Source organism: Nematolebias whitei, chromosome 4 (genome assembly GCF_014905685.2).
Source record: "Nematolebias whitei isolate Nwh7 chromosome 4, NemWhi1, whole genome shotgun sequence".
In the NCBI taxonomy this organism is placed as follows: Eukaryota; Metazoa; Chordata; class Actinopteri; order Cyprinodontiformes; family Rivulidae; genus Nematolebias; species Nematolebias whitei.
Window position 1 is genome coordinate 34,514,350 of NC_056501.1, and position 19,600 is coordinate 34,533,949.

Genomic DNA, 19,600 nt, shown 5'->3' on the forward strand with positions numbered 1-19,600 from the left:
TTCATTTTGATGGGTCAAATATAAATGACGTCTCACGTTTGCATTTCCTTAAATTCAATGCACGTTTTATTCAGTCCAGAAAAATGAGGAATCCGTGTTAATTGATGAATATATCTGAGCATCTGTTCATCTACACTGTGTACCTCATTTTAAATTCTGTTGTTTTATGATTGACGTTTATTTTTACTGCTTGTTTTTCCTTAGTGTGATCATTAGTGTGTGTTATTGCTCCAGTAATTTTAATTCTGTATGATGTTTTTGTTTTGCTGCCTATGTTTTGCTACATTTCTGTTAAGCACTTTGATAACAGTTTATCTGTTTTAAATTGTGCTCTACAAATAAAGATGACTTGACTTGACTTGACTTTAGTTGCTGTTAAAAGACGAGCTGCTGTGTTCTGGACAGATTGTAAACGATGCAAAGATGATTTGTCTAAACCAACATACAATGAATTACAGTAGTCCAAACGAGATGTAATTAAAGCATGAATCACCTTTTCAAGGTCTCTGAAAGGGAGACAAGACTTCACCTTGGCAATAAGTCTTAGCTGGAAGAAACTGGATTTCACAACTGCATTTATCTGTTTGTCTAATTTAAAAGCACTATCAAAAATAACTCCCAGATTCTGGACAGTGGAGTGGCTGTATGAAGCCAAGGGGCTAAACGTGTCAAGGGTGTTACATTTACCAAAGCTGATGACTTCAGTTTTATTTTCATTTATATTAAAAAAAAAGTTTTAACCAGACTTTAATGTCATTTAGACAGGTCAAGAGTGGATCCAGTGGAGTGAACCTTTCTGACTCAATGGGAAGATACAACTGAGTATCAACAAAGCAATGAAAAAGGATGTTGTGTTTTCTAAAAAATGGACCCCAAAGGAAACACATAGATTAAAAAGCAGTGGGCCTAAAAAAGACCCTTGAGGGACCCCACAGATCAGTGGAGCTGCAGATGAAGAACACTCCCCTAAATGAACAGAAAAACTCCTGTCAGTCGGGTAGGATCTAAACCAGGATAAAACTGTGCCTTTGATACCGACCACCTGCTCCAGTCGTGATAACAAGATGTTGTGGTCCACAGTATCAAAGGCAGCAGAAAGGTCTAAAAGCACTAAAACAGCAGAGCTTCCTGCATCAACAGTTAAAAGAAGGTCATTAAAAACACTTAAAAGGGCTGTCTGTGCTATGGCCTGATTTAAAACCTGACCGAAAATTTTCACCAACGTTGGCAGTTAAAAACCTCTTAAGTTGACTAAAAACAACTTTCTCTAAAATTTTCAACAGAAAAGGCAATTTAGAAATAGGTCTATAATTGAAGGTTATTGTACATGTAGTGAGTAACACTGAGACAAATTATGATGGTAAGGTAGTAACATACACGATACAGCCACATAGTGCAGCAGCAATAAACATATTAGCTGTTACAGCTAATATTAGTCATACGAAGTGTCACATATGCTGTGATAGAAATGAAGATGTTGAGGTTCTCTTTAGGATTGACAGGGCTGGATTAGGAATGAGATAATCAGAGGTACAGCACAGGTTGAACAACTGGGAGATAAAGTTAGGGTGCATTCACATCAGCCCTGTTTAGTCCGCTTTAATCGAACTCTAGCTCATTTTCCTAGAAAGTCCGGTTTGTTTGGGGAGGTGTGAACGCACCATCGAACTCTGTCACGGAACAAAAAGGCGAACTCTGGCCCGGGCTACAACCTAGGTCTCGGTCCAGTAGAAGAGAACTCCAGCGCGGTTCGAGTACAGTGTGAATGTAAACAGACCGGGCCTCGTTCCACAGGACAAACAAACACACATTTCTCTGACCTTATATGGAGCAGTCAGCTGCCTTGTGTGGAAAAACAATATTCTCCAAGAAAAAAGACAAAGAGGAGATATATGGATGCAGTTAGTGAGGACGTAGTTGGAGTGAGGACAGAGGACAGTGAGAGGGAGGAGGATGACTTGCTGCGGAGACCTCTGAAGAGGGAAAAGAAGAAAGGTGTCACAGATGTGACATGGTGCAATGTTATTGTCAGTTGTTCAGTATTATTATCAAGAGTTAAATAATCTGACAGTTTGTGGATAATAACTATCTTTGAGTCTTTTCATGTGTTATGGCAGACTCCTGTATAGTCTGCATGAGGGTAGTAGACATAAGAATCCTTGTGCTGGGTGGGTGTGGTCTTTAATGATGCTGCGTGCTTTACGCAGACATCGGCTGTGGTAGATGTCCTGGATGGTGTGGAGACTGCTACCAGTGATGTCCTCTGCTGTTTGCACCACCCTCTGTAGTGTTTTCAGCCCTGACTGGTGCAGTTCCCATACCAGCCTGTGATGCAGCTTCTTCATTCCACGAGGACGTAAAAACAGACTAAACATTCAGTAAGAACAGCTGGAATGACTCATGTAAAAAACATTAAAATTAATGACGAAAGCTTATTTTGAAATCCCTGACAGATCATTTTATGGACACTTCTGCGGATTCTCACTTTAACCAAAGCAACATTTGAAAGACCTGGAACACATTCAGCGCAAATTCTCTCGGACGTTCATTTCTTTCCAAGGAAAAGTTAGTGAATATCTTTAAAACTCAACCCTTTCAATTACAAAAAACAAAATTGTAGCTTTAGAAAAAAATGTCTTGCTTTAAGATATATCCTTTTATGCTGCGGTTTACAAAACCAAAGGTTATCAAAATTAATTCTTAGCTATTTACACCAATGATAAATCCATGACTTGATGTTTGTTATAACTGGCATGCTATAATTATTTGTAGTTATTATAATGCAACATTGGGACTATAAATAAGCATGTCTATAAAATAAATGTATAAAATACGACATACCACAAATATTTACCTTTCACAACAAAATGATGAAAACAACGAAAAGCATGAAACATGAGGCCTCGACCTTCTTAGGTTTTCGATGTCTAACCTTTTGTTTCTCCGAACACTTAAAAACGTGCGGTTTTACTAAAGATTATTACAGAAGTGTAACTTGTTGCTTCATGTTTGCAGTAAACAACTTGTGTCGTTGGCTCAGGTGCTGTCCCTGCCTCTGAGGATCTACTACTACCTGAACACCGTCTGGCCTTTTGGTCACCTTCTCTGCCTGCTCTGCTTCTACCTGAAGTACGTCAACATGTACGCCTCCATCTACTTCCTGGGCTGCATCAGTGTGCGCCGCTGCCAGCTCATTTTTCGCCCGCTGTCGTACAACTCATCGAAGCAAAAAGGAGACCTTTTGGTTTGTGCGTTGGGTTGGCTGCTGGTCTGCGTCTGCTGTCTGATCTTCCCGTTGCTGAGGAGCTCTGGGTCAGACAGCTCTTTAACAAACTCCCAGCAGTGTTTCTCAGAGCTGCCCATGAGACTCGTCAGTCCTCCGGCAGTTTGGGCCCTCCTGATAGTAGCAGAACTGTTGGGATTCATTATACCCCTCATCTTGGTGTTGGTCTGTGCCTGCATGACTGCTGGGAGCCTCCGAAAGGTGACGAGCGAGGCTGTTCCAGACCGAGGGGAGAAGAAGAGGGCATTAAAGATGGTGCTAAGCTGCGCCGCCGTCTTCCTGCTGTGCTTTGCACCGTACCACATCACCTTGCCCCTGGACTTCCTGGCAAAAGCCAACAAACTGAGTGACTGTGCCCTGAAAGACCTGATCCAACGGTGCCACACGGTGACCCTCTGCCTCGCCAGCCTGAACTGCAGCCTCGACCCACTCATGTACTACTTCACCAGTGAGGAATTCTGGAGGCGACTGAATAAACTGGAGACATGAGAGAGCACGAGTTTCAACAGGCGCTTGTCCTGCATGACCGGAGAGGACTAAACTGACCGCTGCTGCTGATGGAGCATCTTGTCCAGCACCACTAAGCCCTCAAAGAAAAATCACTGCATCCCCACAATGGCACCTCAATTTATGCGAAATAATGTGAAAACGTCTATTTATTTCTCATTAAAGCATTTAGTTTTCTACATTTAAAGAGCGATGAGTGTTTTTCCACAAAGAACCGCAGCTTCATCTGATACTCGGTGACACAAGTGACCAATTTATCAAAGATCATTTAAACGCCGAGTCCAAGCGCTCGATTAATAACGGACAGCGATTTAATAGATAAAGAAAAGAACTTTATTCAACAACAAAGTCACATTTATTTCAGTAGCTGCACACAAGCTTTTTTCAACAATATTCTGTTAAAGCAACAAACGATCCGTTCCTGATTGTCTTCCTGAACACACGTCAGAACAAAACTCAAATCTTTACGATTCTAGACAAAAAGACATTTTAAAAAATATCTGTACCTCTGGTTTTAGGACAAAAAGTGAACCCTCCTGCTGCCCTAAATGACCCACAACCATGGGTCATTCTGATCCCAGGGCAGCAGGAGGGTTAGGTCAGCAGGTAAATATTATTGGGCAAATGTTAAAAACCACGTTTTCAAATCTCACAAACACCTTACATTATTTTACATATATTTATTAGATCAGTCTCAGTGAAGTATAACATCAAAGCAGACAGATTTTACATTGTGTGTAGTTGTGGTTTCCTTGAACACACCTTCAGGTTACAGCTATAAATAAACACAAACGGGTCGAACACTGAAAGGTTTCCTGCCTAAAAACACGAGCGGACAGAGGACGCCTCTGAAGGCTGCAGGACACACAAACATCTACACAAGCAGCAACACACAGCTCTTACCGTGCACATTTTATCTGTTAAACTCTACGGCGGGCGTGGCACTACACACCTGAAATTTAAAGACCTGCTTGAACCTGAATCGATCGTTTCAACCATTCCAAGTTTTGTGGAACGCTCATGATTAATGTCTTCAAGCTCCGTCAGACGTCAAGCATCAGCGTACGCCAACGAATGAGACCAAAAAAAAAAAACACGGTGTAGGTTTTGAAGAAGTCATCAGCACGCTGATGTCCGATGGCCAGCCAATCATATTTCACATTCACAACATGTTCTGCATCTGCCGACACGTTGCTCATAACTTGGGTAGAAGTTACGCGCATGCCACAGGTGAGTTATGCAACGTTAACACGTTACATGTATGCATGTTGGACAAAATGTACAAATGTCAGCAGTTAGCTGCAGCCGTTTTAAAGTGCTTTCTAAATTAAGCAGTAGTAATATCTCAGCAGAAGTTCTCTAAAATGTAACAGGGCTTTTGTTTTCTAAGCGAGTAATGCAAGATGTTTGAACCTCTTCAAACTGGCCATTACCTCGTCAGTCACAACTGACATGCTAACAGCTAGTTAGCTAACTGCTAGCTTCTAGGCTAACAGCTAGCACAAGTGAGCTCGGGATCGGAGTGGATCGCTGCCATGTTTAAACAACTCCAACCTCAAATATTTCTGGTTTATCCAAATGCCTTTTTATAAATTACTACATCGACAATTTTGATTAGACAATTATTTACAGTCGTCTGCCGCTAGCTTTAGCATTCGCGAGCACTTCCAGCATGACCATCTTATTTTTGCTGAAATAACTGAAAAACTTACAAAATAGCCTTTAACTGATTAATAAAAATTAGAGTATAGCTGTTTTAATACACAATAGCAACAAAGTGTCAGGTGATCAGTCCAGTGCGAATCAAGTCAAAGTGAAAGTGTCGCACAGACGAGTTCTCAAACCCTTAGCAAAAAGTATTAAGTATACTACAAGTATACTTATTTTACACTAAAAATGAGGAAGTGTACTTTAAGTTTACTTTTTATAAACTTTATTTGATATACGTAATAGTATAAAAATGTCCCAATTTAGTCCAAACAAGTATTAAATCAGTATACTTCTAGTACACTACAAGTATGGTGTGTAGTATACTTGATATACTTATACTTAAAAGTATACTTGCAAAAATAAACTTCAAATGTACTACTTTTTGTTAAGGGAATCTCGATAAGCTTGGTTCAACTTCAGTCATCCAAAAGTGAACCGGTTGGACAAACGTGTAAAATTCTACACATTTGATTAAAAAATATTCTCAGAATCAAACTACAGTATTTATTTAAACTGGGTTGTTCAAAAAGCTATCTACAACAGGTAATATATTCATTATTCATAATTCTTCCACGGTATGCCACCTCCAAAAAATCTGAACTATCCCTTTATTAGAGCCACAAAAGACAAAATATCTCATCAAAGCTGCTGTGGCGACATTAGGCTTCTCAGCAGAACTAGAATATTTAATAAATCAACAACTGGTGTGAATGTGAAGGAATGTCCTAACAACAGGTCACATGGGTCTGCAGGAAGATGCAACTAAACAAACAGAACTATTAACATACCTGCCAAACACCCCTGTTTGGGTGGGACAGTTCCAGACTTTGACCCCGCTGGCCTGAATCTCACACTGGGAGGAGTGGGACATCCAAATGTCAAGCACTTGTCAAATGCAGGACATTTGGCTGTCCAGCATTTGACAAGTGATGGCTGGACTCACCCGTCCATGCCACGTCTGTGGGACAAGGGACAGAGGTGTTGTCTCACGGGCGTCCTGCAGCAGCACGAGCAGGTTTCTCTAATGTCTAGATTTAATGTGCAGCTTTCAGAAACTGCTGAAATGATTCTGAATAGTCAAAAGCTACAAATGAAAATAAATAAAAAATGTGCCCGACAACACACTCAGAATAAAAGATTTACAGTTTGTTGTTAAAGTTCAGCTACGTTTAATAATTTATTAAGATGAAAGTTTTTATTAAATATGGCGTGTGGTGGTGATTTACATGTGTTAAAGTTCCAGTGAAAGTAAATTAACTGAATGTTTAGTTGCCGTGAACATTATTTCTAAACAGATAGTGGACTCATGGTTTGTAGGAAGCTTGTTCTTTTTGTGTGTTCTTGTTCTTTTTGTGTGTTCTTGTTCTTTTTATGTGTTCTTGTTCTTTATACTCACCTGGATAATTTCTAACGTTAGATGGTGCAGAGGACGTTTCTACCATATTAAGCAGTCAAAACAAGCCCATGGTGCTTAGTGTGTGACACCCCCCCCCCCCTCACCAATACAATAAAAAATTATGCCAAAGCATTTTTTTAGTCTGATCTCAGACAAAGTTCAGCTTAAAGGCCAGTTAGTGTTCATTGTTCCAGCGTTCAATAAGTAGTTTTACCTGTTTTAAATCTTTTGTTTAATCCTAGGATGTTAATAAAATGTTCTTCTAATGGCAGGAAAATGCAGTTGGAATGGAAATGTAAAAATATTTGCGGGGAGCAGACCCCGCCATGACTGCTTCACATCCCAATGTTCCCACATCATCAAATACAGTTAGGTGTCTCTCATGACCATCAGAAATGTTGGCAGGTATGCATTAGAGCGCTTTAAGTTAACACTAAACAACTAGTTAATACTACAACCTGTACAGGTTGAGGGATTTATTCTAGAACACTGAAACCTAAAATGTACTAAACACTAACTAAAAAAACAACTTGATTTTATACAAAACTAACTGTACTTAAAACCATTGTGCTCATGTTTTCATCGTCCAACTTGCTCCGTCAGTCCGGATCAATCTGGTTCCTTCTGACCTACGATGACTCCCCATCAAGCCTTGCAGATACGGGTCTCCGTCACAAACTTGTTCTCAAAGTGATGGATGGTAAAGCAGCTGTCCACAGATCGCTTCTGGATGTTTCCACCTGACAAAGAATCAAACAGCCAGAAATAAAACATCTTCAGTGTGAAACCGTATCAATTTCAGCTGATCATTTTTATTGAAATCTGTCTTTTCACTCAGTTATCATTTTAGGACTCAGTTGAACATTTTAGACAACTCAAGGAGTTAATTTACACTGACTCGCTAAGTAACATGAAAACATGTTGCTGCCAACAGAAATGTATTTTTCATTAGTATAAGTATGTATGAGTACTGACATCAGCTAAACTGAACCATGGAGGTTAGGTAACGAACGTTCACAAGCTAGTTGGATTTGTTTTCTAAAAATTTTAAATTCAGAACGTTGTTATTGTTTGATGTGAATTTTGTAATTCATCACCAAAACAATGAACTAATGAGCAGACAGCTTGTCATGTATCATTGATGATCAGTTCTCAGTTCTGTCTTCAAAGTCTGGTCTAACTCAAGTCATCAGTGTTAGCCGGTCTGAGCTGCTAACTATTTAACTGAACTAACGAGGAACTAATTTGCTATCTATTGTTAACAAGTTAACTGCTCCTAGCTACTAAAACATGAGTTAGCCTACATCTGCAAGGTCCAAGGTAGGGCTGAAATGATTCCTCGAATCATTCGAAGACCTCGATTACAAAAAATCCTTGAGGCAAATTTATCTGCCTTGAAGCTTCGTTAAACTATTCAGAGCACTGTGGTCTAGCCGGAAGGTTTTTGTGTTACACAACGCTAGCACTGCCGCTGCGCTAAGTTTGTAGCTATGGAGGGAACAGAGACTGCCTAGAAGAAGAGCCTCGAAAACAACTAAAACTTTGAAAAGTTTGGGAACATTTTAGGCTAAAGAGAAAAGACAACACAGCTCAATGCTTCCACTGCAAAGCAGAACTGACGTAACCACGACAGCACGTCGTCCATGTTGCAGCGTCTGAAGAGAAAACACCCGCTGTAGCATCAAACTCATCCGCAGCTGCAACAGGTATCAAGTTCTCTCTGCAAAATACGTGAACCTAAATGTGTGATAATCTGTCACGTTATAGATGTAAAATGAGGCACATTTTTGCTAACGTTAAATCTAGTGACTAATCATAGTGGCTACCTGGCAGGGTCTGTACGCTGTGTGAGGAAAAACTGTGCAGGACTTGATGCAAGTTTGTTAAAGATAAAAGCAGCAACAGACTGACGGCACGAGCTTAAACACATTTATTTATTGCTGTACTTCCATCCTGACTTAAATGAGATATTTAGGGTGAATATTTCAAGTGTAAATGTATTTACACGAGTTAGTAGGATATTTTCTCTTCTACTGCTGTTTATGACTTGAAAACTGGGATTAATCTGCATTTATTACTACTGTCATATTTGTTTATAGCTAAGGAATCAAGACTAAATAATAATACAATCAGCAGAACTCAAAGTAAAAACTCAAACTTTACATTATCTATCTTACTCAGTTTCTAACATAAAGATTCCATTCAGTTTTCCAATCCATAAAAATTATTTACAGCATTTAGATTTTTATGTGATGCTTAAAAATAATTCAACGTAAGCAATAAAATATTTAAAAAAGAGGAATTAAATGGGTTGTTTAATGTTTTTTTGTGTATTTGTATCACTCATAAAACGAGTACGGTAGTTACTGCAGAACCTGACAAATTTTGTTTCCGATTACCCGATTAATCGTCAGAATAATCTATAGATTACCCGATTACTAAAATATTTATTTACAACAGCCCTAGTCTGCTGTAACTCATTGCTAATGTTAGCATGTTTAACTGTGCTGCAAGACGTTTAGCTAGCATCCAGATAACGGTTTTGTCATCAGTTGGCCTGGTTAAGGGATGAGTGTTTCCCCTAACATTATAAAGTGGGGCGCCCCGCCCCGTCAACAGAACTGAGTGCCCTTCCTACCGAAGACAAAGTCTGCTCTTCACAACATGTTTGTGGAAGAGTATCCTGCCACGAACAAAGGAGATATCTGAGGACCTCAGAAAAAGAGCTGTTGATGCTCAACGCAGACGGCCTCTTGTCCTGAAACTGGTTCTGCTAGAACGGGGGTGTCAAACTCACTGACAAAAGGGGGCCAACATTAAAACCTTTTTCAAACTAAAGACCAATTTCAGAAACTACATTAACTCAGATCAGATACCCGGCATCTTTTCTTGGTCACAGGCTCCTCAACAAGAGTTTGATTAGTCTTGTTTGATGTTCTCTGTTGTGCTTTCAACATCATAATCAAAGATTACTGAAGAAATTCAAGAGATAAAAGTACTTTATGTTTCACATATCATCTTGAGGGCCAGATGTCAGCGAGGGCCACATTTGACCCCCGGGCTTTGAGTTTGACACATATGTGCTAGAAGTTTCTTCCTAGTGAGGGAGTTCTCCTTTCCACTGTCGCCTTCATGCTTGCTCAAGATGAGAGCTTCTGCGATGGAGTTAAATTCAAAGCAGTCTGCTCCTCAGATAAATAATGTTAAATTATTATTTTTATATATATGAATGTTTTTGTTCAGTGCCATGAGATGACTTCTGTTGTGACTTGGCATTATATAAATAAAACGACTTTAAATAGAATTTCATCAGGATAGAAAAGGTCACAAAACCATTTCTAAAGAGTTTGGACTCCACCAATCCACAGTCGGACAGATTGTGTACAAATGGAGGACGTTCAAGACCATTGTTACCCTCCCCAGGAGTGGTGGACCAACAAGGATCATTCCAAGAGCAAGGTGTGGAATAGTCTGTGAGGTCACAAAGGAGCCCAGGGTATCAACTGAAAGCCTCTCTCACATTGAGTGATGCTAATGTTCATGAGTCCACCATCAGGAGAACTCTGAACAACAATGGTGTGCATGGCAGGGTTGAAGGAGAAAGCCACTGCTCTCAAAAGGAACATGGCTGCTCGTCTGTAGCTTGCCAAAGATCATGTGAACAAGTCAGGAGGCTGTTGGAAGAATGTTTTGTGGATGGATGAGAACAAAATAGAACTTTTAGGTTTAAATGACATAAAAGGAAAACTGCATTCCTGCATAAGAACCTTATCCTATCTGTGAAACATGGTGGTGGTAGTATCATGGTTTGGGCCTGTTCTGCTGCATCTGGGCCAGGAAGGCTCCCCATCATTGATGGAACAATGAATTCTGAATTATATCAGAGAATTCTAAAGGAAAATGTCATAACATCTGTCCATGAAGTGGATCTGGAGAAGATGGGTCATGCAGCAAGATATTGACCCTAACCACACAAGTGGTTCTACCAAAGAATGGTCCAAGAAGAATAAAGTTCATGTTTTGGAATGGCGTCTTGATCTACTTTTAGGACTGGTGTGAAAATCTGATGACGTTTTACGTCATATTTATGCAGAAATATAGAAAATTATAAAGGCTTCACAAACTTTCAAGTACCATTGTAGTTGCAAGAGATCTATGGAATCATACTGACGTCTCATCGTTTATGGAAAAGGAACTGGCAACAACTGGTGACATTGGTTTCTTGAAGCACTGTCCCATTTTGTAGTAAAATATTTTACCCACTCCCCATTGTGACTTCAAAAAATTGGCCAAGATGTATGTGTAGTGAAAACGTTACGGTTATTTTTAACAAATCATACAAAATTATGAAAAAAGGTTGCTAAAGTCCGTTATTCTAATTCTGCATAGAGAAACTTTAGTATTTTCCTAGTTCCTAGTAAATAACACAAGTATGTTAGCATGTGTGATGTTAGCTTGAAATGTGGAAGAACTCTAAATGAGATATGTAGAGTTACTCCTGCTAAATACACAGAGATGAATCTTAGTTTGTGCGTAGTAAAAGTCAGAACTATTTTTACGTTTGTGTAAATAACACCCGGTAAAAAAAATTGTTTTAGTACCTGGCAGGTTGGCACGACGTTCCATTCTGTATGTGTCTTTACCGTCACACAGCCGACGGATGTAGAAACCCAGAGGCTTGACATCATCAATACGTTCAGTGACCACCAGGTCCTCATGCACCAGGTAGCTGCGGTATGAGTCGGACTGGATGTAGGGAAGAATACAATACAAAAAGGCAAGAAGTAAATGTGGAGTCAGAGGACAAGTGTGGAAAAGGTTTGTTTTCTAGTTGTGACATGAAACACCAGCAACACCCTGCCCCGTGCACGTGCACAATGTGCTCAGATGTAGCACATAAAACCCAGGAACACACTCCAGGTGGAAGTGTTTGGATGAAGATAAGATGCTGCTTGGATTAAACGGAGATCGGTTACAATCTAGCTTCTTTCTGTTTGTAGGAAAACAAATTAAAATAGTCATAATTTAAATTTTATGAGCCTAAAGTGCTTTAATAACAGATCAGGGTTTTTAAATGTCTTATGTCTGCAGACCTTGAGTTATTCAGAAAACACCCAGGAGCTGAAGCCTAGATAAATCCACCCATCTTCATTACCCACTTCTCCTCTCTGGGTGGTGGAGAACTGGAGCCCATAGTCACTGTGTGAGAAGCAGGGGACACCTGGACAGGTCTCCAGCCCATCACAGGGACATCATGGACAGGTCGCCAGCCCATCACAGGGACACAGAGACAAATGAGACAACCAACCATTCACTCTCTCACTCACACCTAGGGACAATTTAGAGTTACCAGTCAGTCTAACATGCATGTTTTTGGTCTGTGGGAGGAAACTGGAGTACCCGGTAAGGCTGGGTGATATGAACCAAAATTATTATCTCAATATTTTTACAAAAATTGCAATTTACGGTATATCTCAATATTTTTTCTTTTCATTATGTAATAACAAAAATATATTTGAGTCAAAGTTTTGTCCCAATTGTCACACAGGCACATTTATTAACAACAGCTGTAACTGTACAAAGTAAATGCCTGAAAAAAAAAACTATTTACATATATTAAATAGATAATTTTTTTAGACATTTATTTACATATATTAAATAATAATCCTCTTCAGCTGGGGGCAGCTGTGGTTGAGAGGGTAGAGCAGTCGTCCTCCAATGGGAGAGTTGGGGGTTCGATTCCACCAGCAGTCACATGCTGAAGTGTTCCTGGGCAAGACACTGAACCCCTCATTGCCTCTGATGTGTGTCTCAACGGTGTATAAATGTGATAAATCTCTGATTATTCTTTGTAGAGATCTAGTAGAGGGCATGAATGGGTAAATGAGGGCACAGATTGTGTAACAAAGAGCTCTGAGTGTCTTGATAAGATAGAAAGGAGCTATATAAGTACAGTCCATTCAGCTGTGCTGCCTTCACGTTAGTAAACGTGTGTGAACAGCGGTAGTGAGCTTCCACTTGGAACCTTGACGCTGCAGCTCTGACAGACCCATCTCCTTCCTTGAAGCAAACCACGGTTCAGAGCTCATTTAACCGTGCTGTGCCTTTTAGAGGAACAGAGAGAGGAAGCGTGACATTAATAAATCAGCAGTTTATCATAAAGCTAAGAAAAGGTCCCGTCTCAGCTGTGTGGAACAAGACAGCTAAAGCGTTAGCCGTCTTGTTAGCCACTAAGGACCGTGTCTTTAGCAATATGATAAAGCTGCCGATTTATTAATGTCACGCTTCCTCTCTCTGTTCCTCTAAAAGGCACAGCACGGTTAAATGAGCTCTGAACCGTGGTTTGCTTCAAGGAAGGAGACGGGTCTGTCGGAGCTGCAGCGTCAAGGTTCCAAGTGGAAGCTCACTACCGCAGTTAGAGAGAATCTCTGCCGTGAGAATTCTAACCTGCAACCTTTTCACTGAGGAGACAGCTCTAACAAGGCGTCACCGTGCCATCTGTTCTTTACAGTTTTCAGCTGCTCCCTTCTTCAGGGGTCACCACAGTGAACTAAGTCACACAAAGACTTGGCAATTGTTTTTATGCCAATGTACTTCCTGACACGACCACAAACCTCTGAGCTACCACAGCCCTGTGTGTGGAGCAGAGAGCTGCTATCTAGGGTGCCCGGGGGAGCAGATGGTCGGAGTTAAAGGCCTTGCTCAAGGGCCCAGAGTGGAGCAAATGACAGTGGAGGGAGGTGTAGACGCTTCACCTTTCCCACCCACATTTTCATGTCATCTGTCCACCGAGTTGAACCAATGACCTTCTGATCACAGACCCACTTTCTTTAACCTCTGCGCCACCACACAGCATATATAAAAAATTAAATAAAAAATAATAATAATTCATTATTAATAATAATAATAATAATAATAATAATAATAATTCATGGCAGCACGGTGGCGCAACTGGTAGAGGTGCTGCCTCTCAGCGAGCAGGTCCTTGGTTCAAACCCCGGTCCAGGGGCCTTTCTGGGTGGAGTTTGCATGTTCTCTCCGTGCATTTGTGGGTTTTCTCCGGGTTCTCCGGTTTCCTCCCACAGACCAAAAACATGCATGTTAGGCTGACTGGTAACTCTAAATTGTCCCTAGGTGTGAGTGAGAGAGTGAATGGTTGTTTGTCTCGTTTGTCTCTATGTGGCCCTGTGATGGACTTGCGACCCGTCCAGGGTGTACCCCGCCCCTCGCACAGTGATTGCTGGACATGGGCACCGGCGACCCCCGTGACCCAAAATGGAATAAGCGGGTAAAGATAATGGATGGATGGAATAATAATTCAGATAGTTTTTAAATTTTATTTTACTTAAATTTTGTCAATTACAGGCAAGACATTTTCATAAAGATTCAAAAATAAAAAGTTTATTCAACTCATTTAATTTTGAAAAGAACGTCTCCAGATCAGATTGAGTTTGTATCTTTACAGTGTTCGAATGTGTTGGAGGAGCAGAACTGTTCTGCTCAGTTCTTAACTCCTGGCTCTGAAACTCACCATCAGCTGTGAGAAGAGGTCCATGAGGTCCTGAGGGGGCAGCACCACTGACGTGTTCAGAGGAATCACAAAGCAGGTCCTCAGATTCAGGTCCAAATACGCCGTCAGCTTCTGCTCACAAGCACACGAGACCATCAGCTGAGAGCTCTAACACCAAGCTGAGGCAGGGAGAGAATGTCACTGATGGTGCCTCACCCTGTGGAAGTCATGGAGGATGTATGCAGGGTCTCCAGGTCTGAAGCGAGGAGGGGGGACGCTGATGACGGCCATGTTGTCAGAGATCTCCACCTCTTCCTCCACTTGGGGCAGGTAGTATGGCTGGCTCTCAGCTCCGCTGGACACATCCGTGAACTGCATTGCTCCGTGATAAAGCCTCTGGTGGGGCGTAAAGAACAGGTATGTATTTTGTTGATGTGGCCATCCTGGAACAGAAAACTGACAGGAAACTATTGCAGGCTCTCTTAGTGGTGAGCAAGAAAATTACCAGAAATTGACTCAATCCAACCCCTCCAACAGTGGAAGTGTGGTTGGATATTACTTTAAAAATCTTCAAGACAGAGAAGTTAACCTATACCCTGAATATCCAAAGAGATCAAATGTACCAAATTTGGAACAAGTGGACCCCCCCAACAAAATTCACGGACCAGATGAGCGCCTCGCCATGGCAAGTTATCTAGGGGAAACACTGTTCTCTGCATGACTTCTCCACCCAATTGGTGAATGATACTGTTTTGTATTTTTTCCTCTTACCTACGTTTTATTACTACTGTTTATGTTTTCTCCTCGTAAGCTCCCCTGATTCTGATGTATATAAGCTTGAGTACCGAACTTCGGTTCTGTTATGGTTCCGACCAAAATGCTTCTGTAGTAATAAGTATCACAATATGCCTCCACTTTTGGTGCCGAGTTTCTTGATTAGCTATAATGTTACACGTGGTTGCAGTACGGAGGAAAAACAAACACTACGTCTCCGCTTCACACCACGGACGGCTCCGTGTGTGGGATTTCAACTGGTAAGTTTACGTTTGTTAACGTTACTGCAACTTAATATGTGCATCGTGAGGTGAATTAAACTAGAATCCATGTAACACTTAACTTTAAGATATTAGTGTGTAGCTTTATTTCATGGCTATCTTTGTAGCTAGCTAAATCAAAAGCTAACTGAAGATTGACAGTAACAGATGAAGCTTAGCTTGTAAAAATGTGCTCATCCATTGGGTCAGTTGGTTAAACAGTTCACCTAATGTTCACTGTTTATGTTCTCCTTACAGGAGCCTCTGACCCAGATGTGAGGAGGACAAGGCCAGTCAGTGTGAATCCATTCACACTGGCAGAAAAAAGGAAAAATGACCAAAAAAGTGAGATGAGTGCCACAAGACAGTCACAAACTTTGTTGTTAAAAGCTTGCTGCCTTTTTCTACAGTGGAGGCTCCATGGTGGAGGTAAGTAAGCTGTAAAGGAAATTGTTGACCAGTTAAACCTTTATTTCTCAGCCTCAATAATGTTTTTTGAGCAATAATTACACAACTATGTTACTGTTGATGTTTTGTGTTCTAAAGTCAATTAGGGAGAAAATAAAAGCACTAAACCCCAGAGAACCAGAGAAGATTCAGGAAGAGATACAGAACTACAGAAGTCTGTCATCAACCCTAACCTCAGTGATTCCAGTGACCTGCTGGTGGAATGCAAGGGACAATGTGTCAATGCTATCAAACTGGCAACCACGTATCTGTGTGTGCAACAAGCATCCTATCCTGATGCATGCTCAATAATCCAGGTAGAAAAATCTAAAAAAGTTAAATCTGGTCCTCTGGACATTCAAAACATTTTTTGTTTTTGTTTTGTGTTTTTGAATGTCCAGAGGACCAGATTTAACATGTTTTAAACAAGCATCATCCACACCCTCAGAGTGAACATTTTCTACTGCTAGAGACACTATCAGCCAAGAGTGGGCTTGTTTGTGTCCAGAGAAAACAGACATGTTGATTTTTCTGAAGAAAAACTGTGAAGTGAAAAGGTCCTCAGTGTGTAGCAGTGAACATTAGACACTGACGAGTCACTGGTTTGAAACTGGTCTTTTGACCTGGAAATTATTTGTTTTTTATGTAAGAAAACTGCTTGGAATAGAAAAATACTAAAGTTAAAAAAAAAAACGAGATTTATATCGTAATGTGTAAAGTAATTTTCTTCTTCTTAGAATTGATATTTATTATAAAATTGGTACCGAAAAAGTATCGTTCAGGAACCGATATCAAAGTGAAATGTATCGGTATTGTTACCGGTATCAAATTTTTGATTGATACCCAGCCCTAGATGTATATAGTTCTTATTTTATTTTTTTACAAATTTAGGTTTTTGAGATGATATGATACCCATGGGAATATTTGTAAGCCAAGTGAAAACTAAGAGAAATGTTCTATCAATGTGTACAGGGGTTATACAGTAAACAAGTGTATTTGTAAAATTTGAAAATGACCACAACTGATAAAGATAGGAAGATGCTTGTAATATGAAATATTTAATTTCTTGTAAATCTGAAATTTTCCAAATAAAAAATAAAATAAAGCCTCCCACCTTCATGTGAATGTCATTCAGATACCACTGAATAAACTTAAACAAATTTAAAATATTAATATTAGACTAATGCTGTATGCTCCCAAATGGGATGACTATTTCTTTAATAACATCTTTTCAAACATATCAAATATGACAACACTTAACTTATAACTGGTGGTGACACAAATTGTGTGCTTTCATCTCTTGACTGTAGTTCAATGGGGAAAACTACCCTGACAAAGTGCGCCTAATCAATCAAATCATTCCTTAAATTGTATGGCATGGCTGATGTGTGGTGCTTCCGTAATCCTACTTCAGTATCATACTCATTTCCCCCCATTCATAAGACATACTCCTGAATTGACTACTTCTTGATAAACAAATTCTGCCTTTGGTGAAAGAATGTGACTATGGGACCATGGTCCACTTATTATGAAACTGCTCATCTGGGTCACAAAAACTGTCTATCGTCCTGAAAGACTCAACTCTACTTTTATCTGAGGAAGACTTTATCTAATTTCTTTTATCTGAAATTGAATTCTTGACGTTAACCAAACACCAGGGATGCCACTCTGTACCGTCTAGGAGGCATTAAAGGCCTATGTGAGGGGTCAAATAATTTCTTTTTGTGCAAACAAAAAAAAGAAGGGTTGGGTACATTGACAGTAAACGTATGAGATATTACAATCGGACAGAGAACATATTCCCCTGCTCAGGATCTAATGAAAAAACGTTTGTTACTTCAAACTGAATTTAATACTTTGTCCACTCAGCAGGCAGAATTTTTAATTTCTAAATCCAGACATGGTTACTACGAACACAGTGAAAGGGCTGGGCGTTTCCTCGTACATCAGCTACAGCAACAGTCAGCCAATAAAACTTTTCCAGTAATAAATAACAACCGAGACTGCTGTCGGGTCCAGCTCTCTTGCAATAGGAGTCAGTGATCTCAGTGGGATTTGGACTTGTTAAATAAATAAAGTCTAATAAGATAAGTGGAACTTACGCACATTACAACTTTTCACAATGTGTAGTGGAATCACAAAACGTTGATTTTAGAAATGGTAACTTCCTTATTTTTCAAGCTAGATACATGATCTTCATATTATTTGAAAGTTATTTTAAAACTACCAAATGGCATAATTTGCTTTAACAAAAAAAACTTAATAAAAGTGTTGATGGCACAACTGAACACCGAACTGTTTTCTGTCCTTGTTTTCTGCAGCACATTTAAAAACGACTAATTTCAAGATGCTGGTGAAGATTCTCAATCATCCAGGACATGATAAATTCAAAAACGGTCACTGCAAAAACAACTGGACTTTATTTGTAACAGAAGACGTTTCGCTCATGAGCCGAGGAGCTTTCAACATTTTTTCAGCTTTTCAGCATTGAACCCCTCACTCTCTGCTCTTTGAATTGAGAAAGCTCCCCGGCTGATGAGCGAAACGTCTCCTGTTACAAATAAAGTCCAGTTGTTTTTGTCTTGAACGTTTCTGAATGACTCATTTCAAGAAATGTAAATAAACTGGAGTTTTTAAAATAACTCGGCTCACAGACCTTTGGAGTGAAATATCGGTAGAGACACGCTCCCCCCACGATGAGCCCACTAAGGATGAAGGCGACACCGAGCAGGGTGAGCAGACAGCGACCTGTGGAGCCTTCAGAGCCCACGGGGGCCGAGGCCACCTCAGGATCCTGCAAACACAAACAGGTCCCCATAAGACAGGCAACCATGTCAAGTCCTCATTATAACATAAAAACAAGTGTGCACACACACACACCTATCATGTGGAGTCCTTGTCAGAAGATAAAAACAAACACACAGATTAAATACAGCAATGATAAAACTGCTCCATGCATGAAGCATTTTATGTAAATCATCTAACGCAGCAGAGCAGAAGATGGTGGAGCTTCTTTACACAAACTAAAACACGACACTGGGGCTGCAGCATACGTGATTTTTCAATGAGCAGGCCTCTGTCTCTAAACCCGAGTTAGCTCACTTGTCTCTAGCCCGGGTTAGCTTACCTTCACCGCAGTTGGCAGCTCTTTGCCTTTCTGCGCCAGAGCAGAGTTAAAGGCGATCTTCACCATGATGCCGTCTGCTTCAGAGTTGGGGGTCTCTGGTCTGAGGACGGAGCAGCAGGTCTTTACATCAAATCGCTTGTGACGCACTTTACAACCTCGGCTTTCTTCGTCTTCTTCCTTTGATTTTTTTATTTTTATTGGCGGTTTGCAAACTCATTTCAAGTACACTAGCGCCACTAACTGGACAGGAGGATGAATAACCTAACACTTCCGGCTTCATCTACTGCTTCCGGTGCAAACATCTGATAATGAAAATAGTATGTTTAAAAGTTAATTATCAAATATATAATTAGTTAATATTTTACCTAATGTTTTGGACTTATGGTAATAAACTAATATTAGTTAAAATAACCTAGTTACTGATTGTACTGTTCATCGGATGTATTAATTCAAGCAGCTTTGGCGCCATCTTGTGGCTGAATAAATTATAAAAAAAAAAACCCACAATATTAACCCCTGAACGCCTGGAAAGTTTACGACATTGTTCCTTATGGAAAGTAATCCATCTACCTTAACTAGCTGCTTC

At 40.2% G+C, this 19,600-nt stretch overlaps 2 protein-coding genes across 2 annotated transcripts in view; one reads left to right on the forward strand and one right to left on the reverse strand.

Moving 5' to 3' along the window:
• Nucleotides 1-3,772, forward strand: part of gpr174 (G protein-coupled receptor 174) — a 5,957-nt gene extending 2,185 nt beyond the window's left edge. The window contains exon 2 of the mRNA XM_037675406.1: nt 3,041-3,772. Coding sequence (XP_037531334.1) covers nt 3,041-3,772 — 732 coding nt within the window. The remainder of the gene's footprint in view (nt 1-3,040) is intronic.
• A 2,091-nt stretch (nt 3,773-5,863) lies between these two features.
• LOC119408564 (integral membrane protein 2A) lies at nt 5,864-19,281 on the reverse strand. The gene is made up of 6 exons (XM_037675407.1): nt 19,015-19,281; nt 18,544-18,681; nt 14,623-14,802; nt 14,428-14,538; nt 11,498-11,642; nt 5,864-7,636 (listed from the first exon to the last, which is right to left on the reverse strand). The coding sequence occupies exons 1-6, from the start codon at nt 19,078-19,080 to the stop codon at nt 7,542-7,544; spliced, it is 735 nt and encodes a 244-aa protein (XP_037531335.1). The 5' UTR covers nt 19,081-19,281; the 3' UTR covers nt 5,864-7,541.
• Between the last annotated feature and the right edge of the window lie 319 nt (nt 19,282-19,600).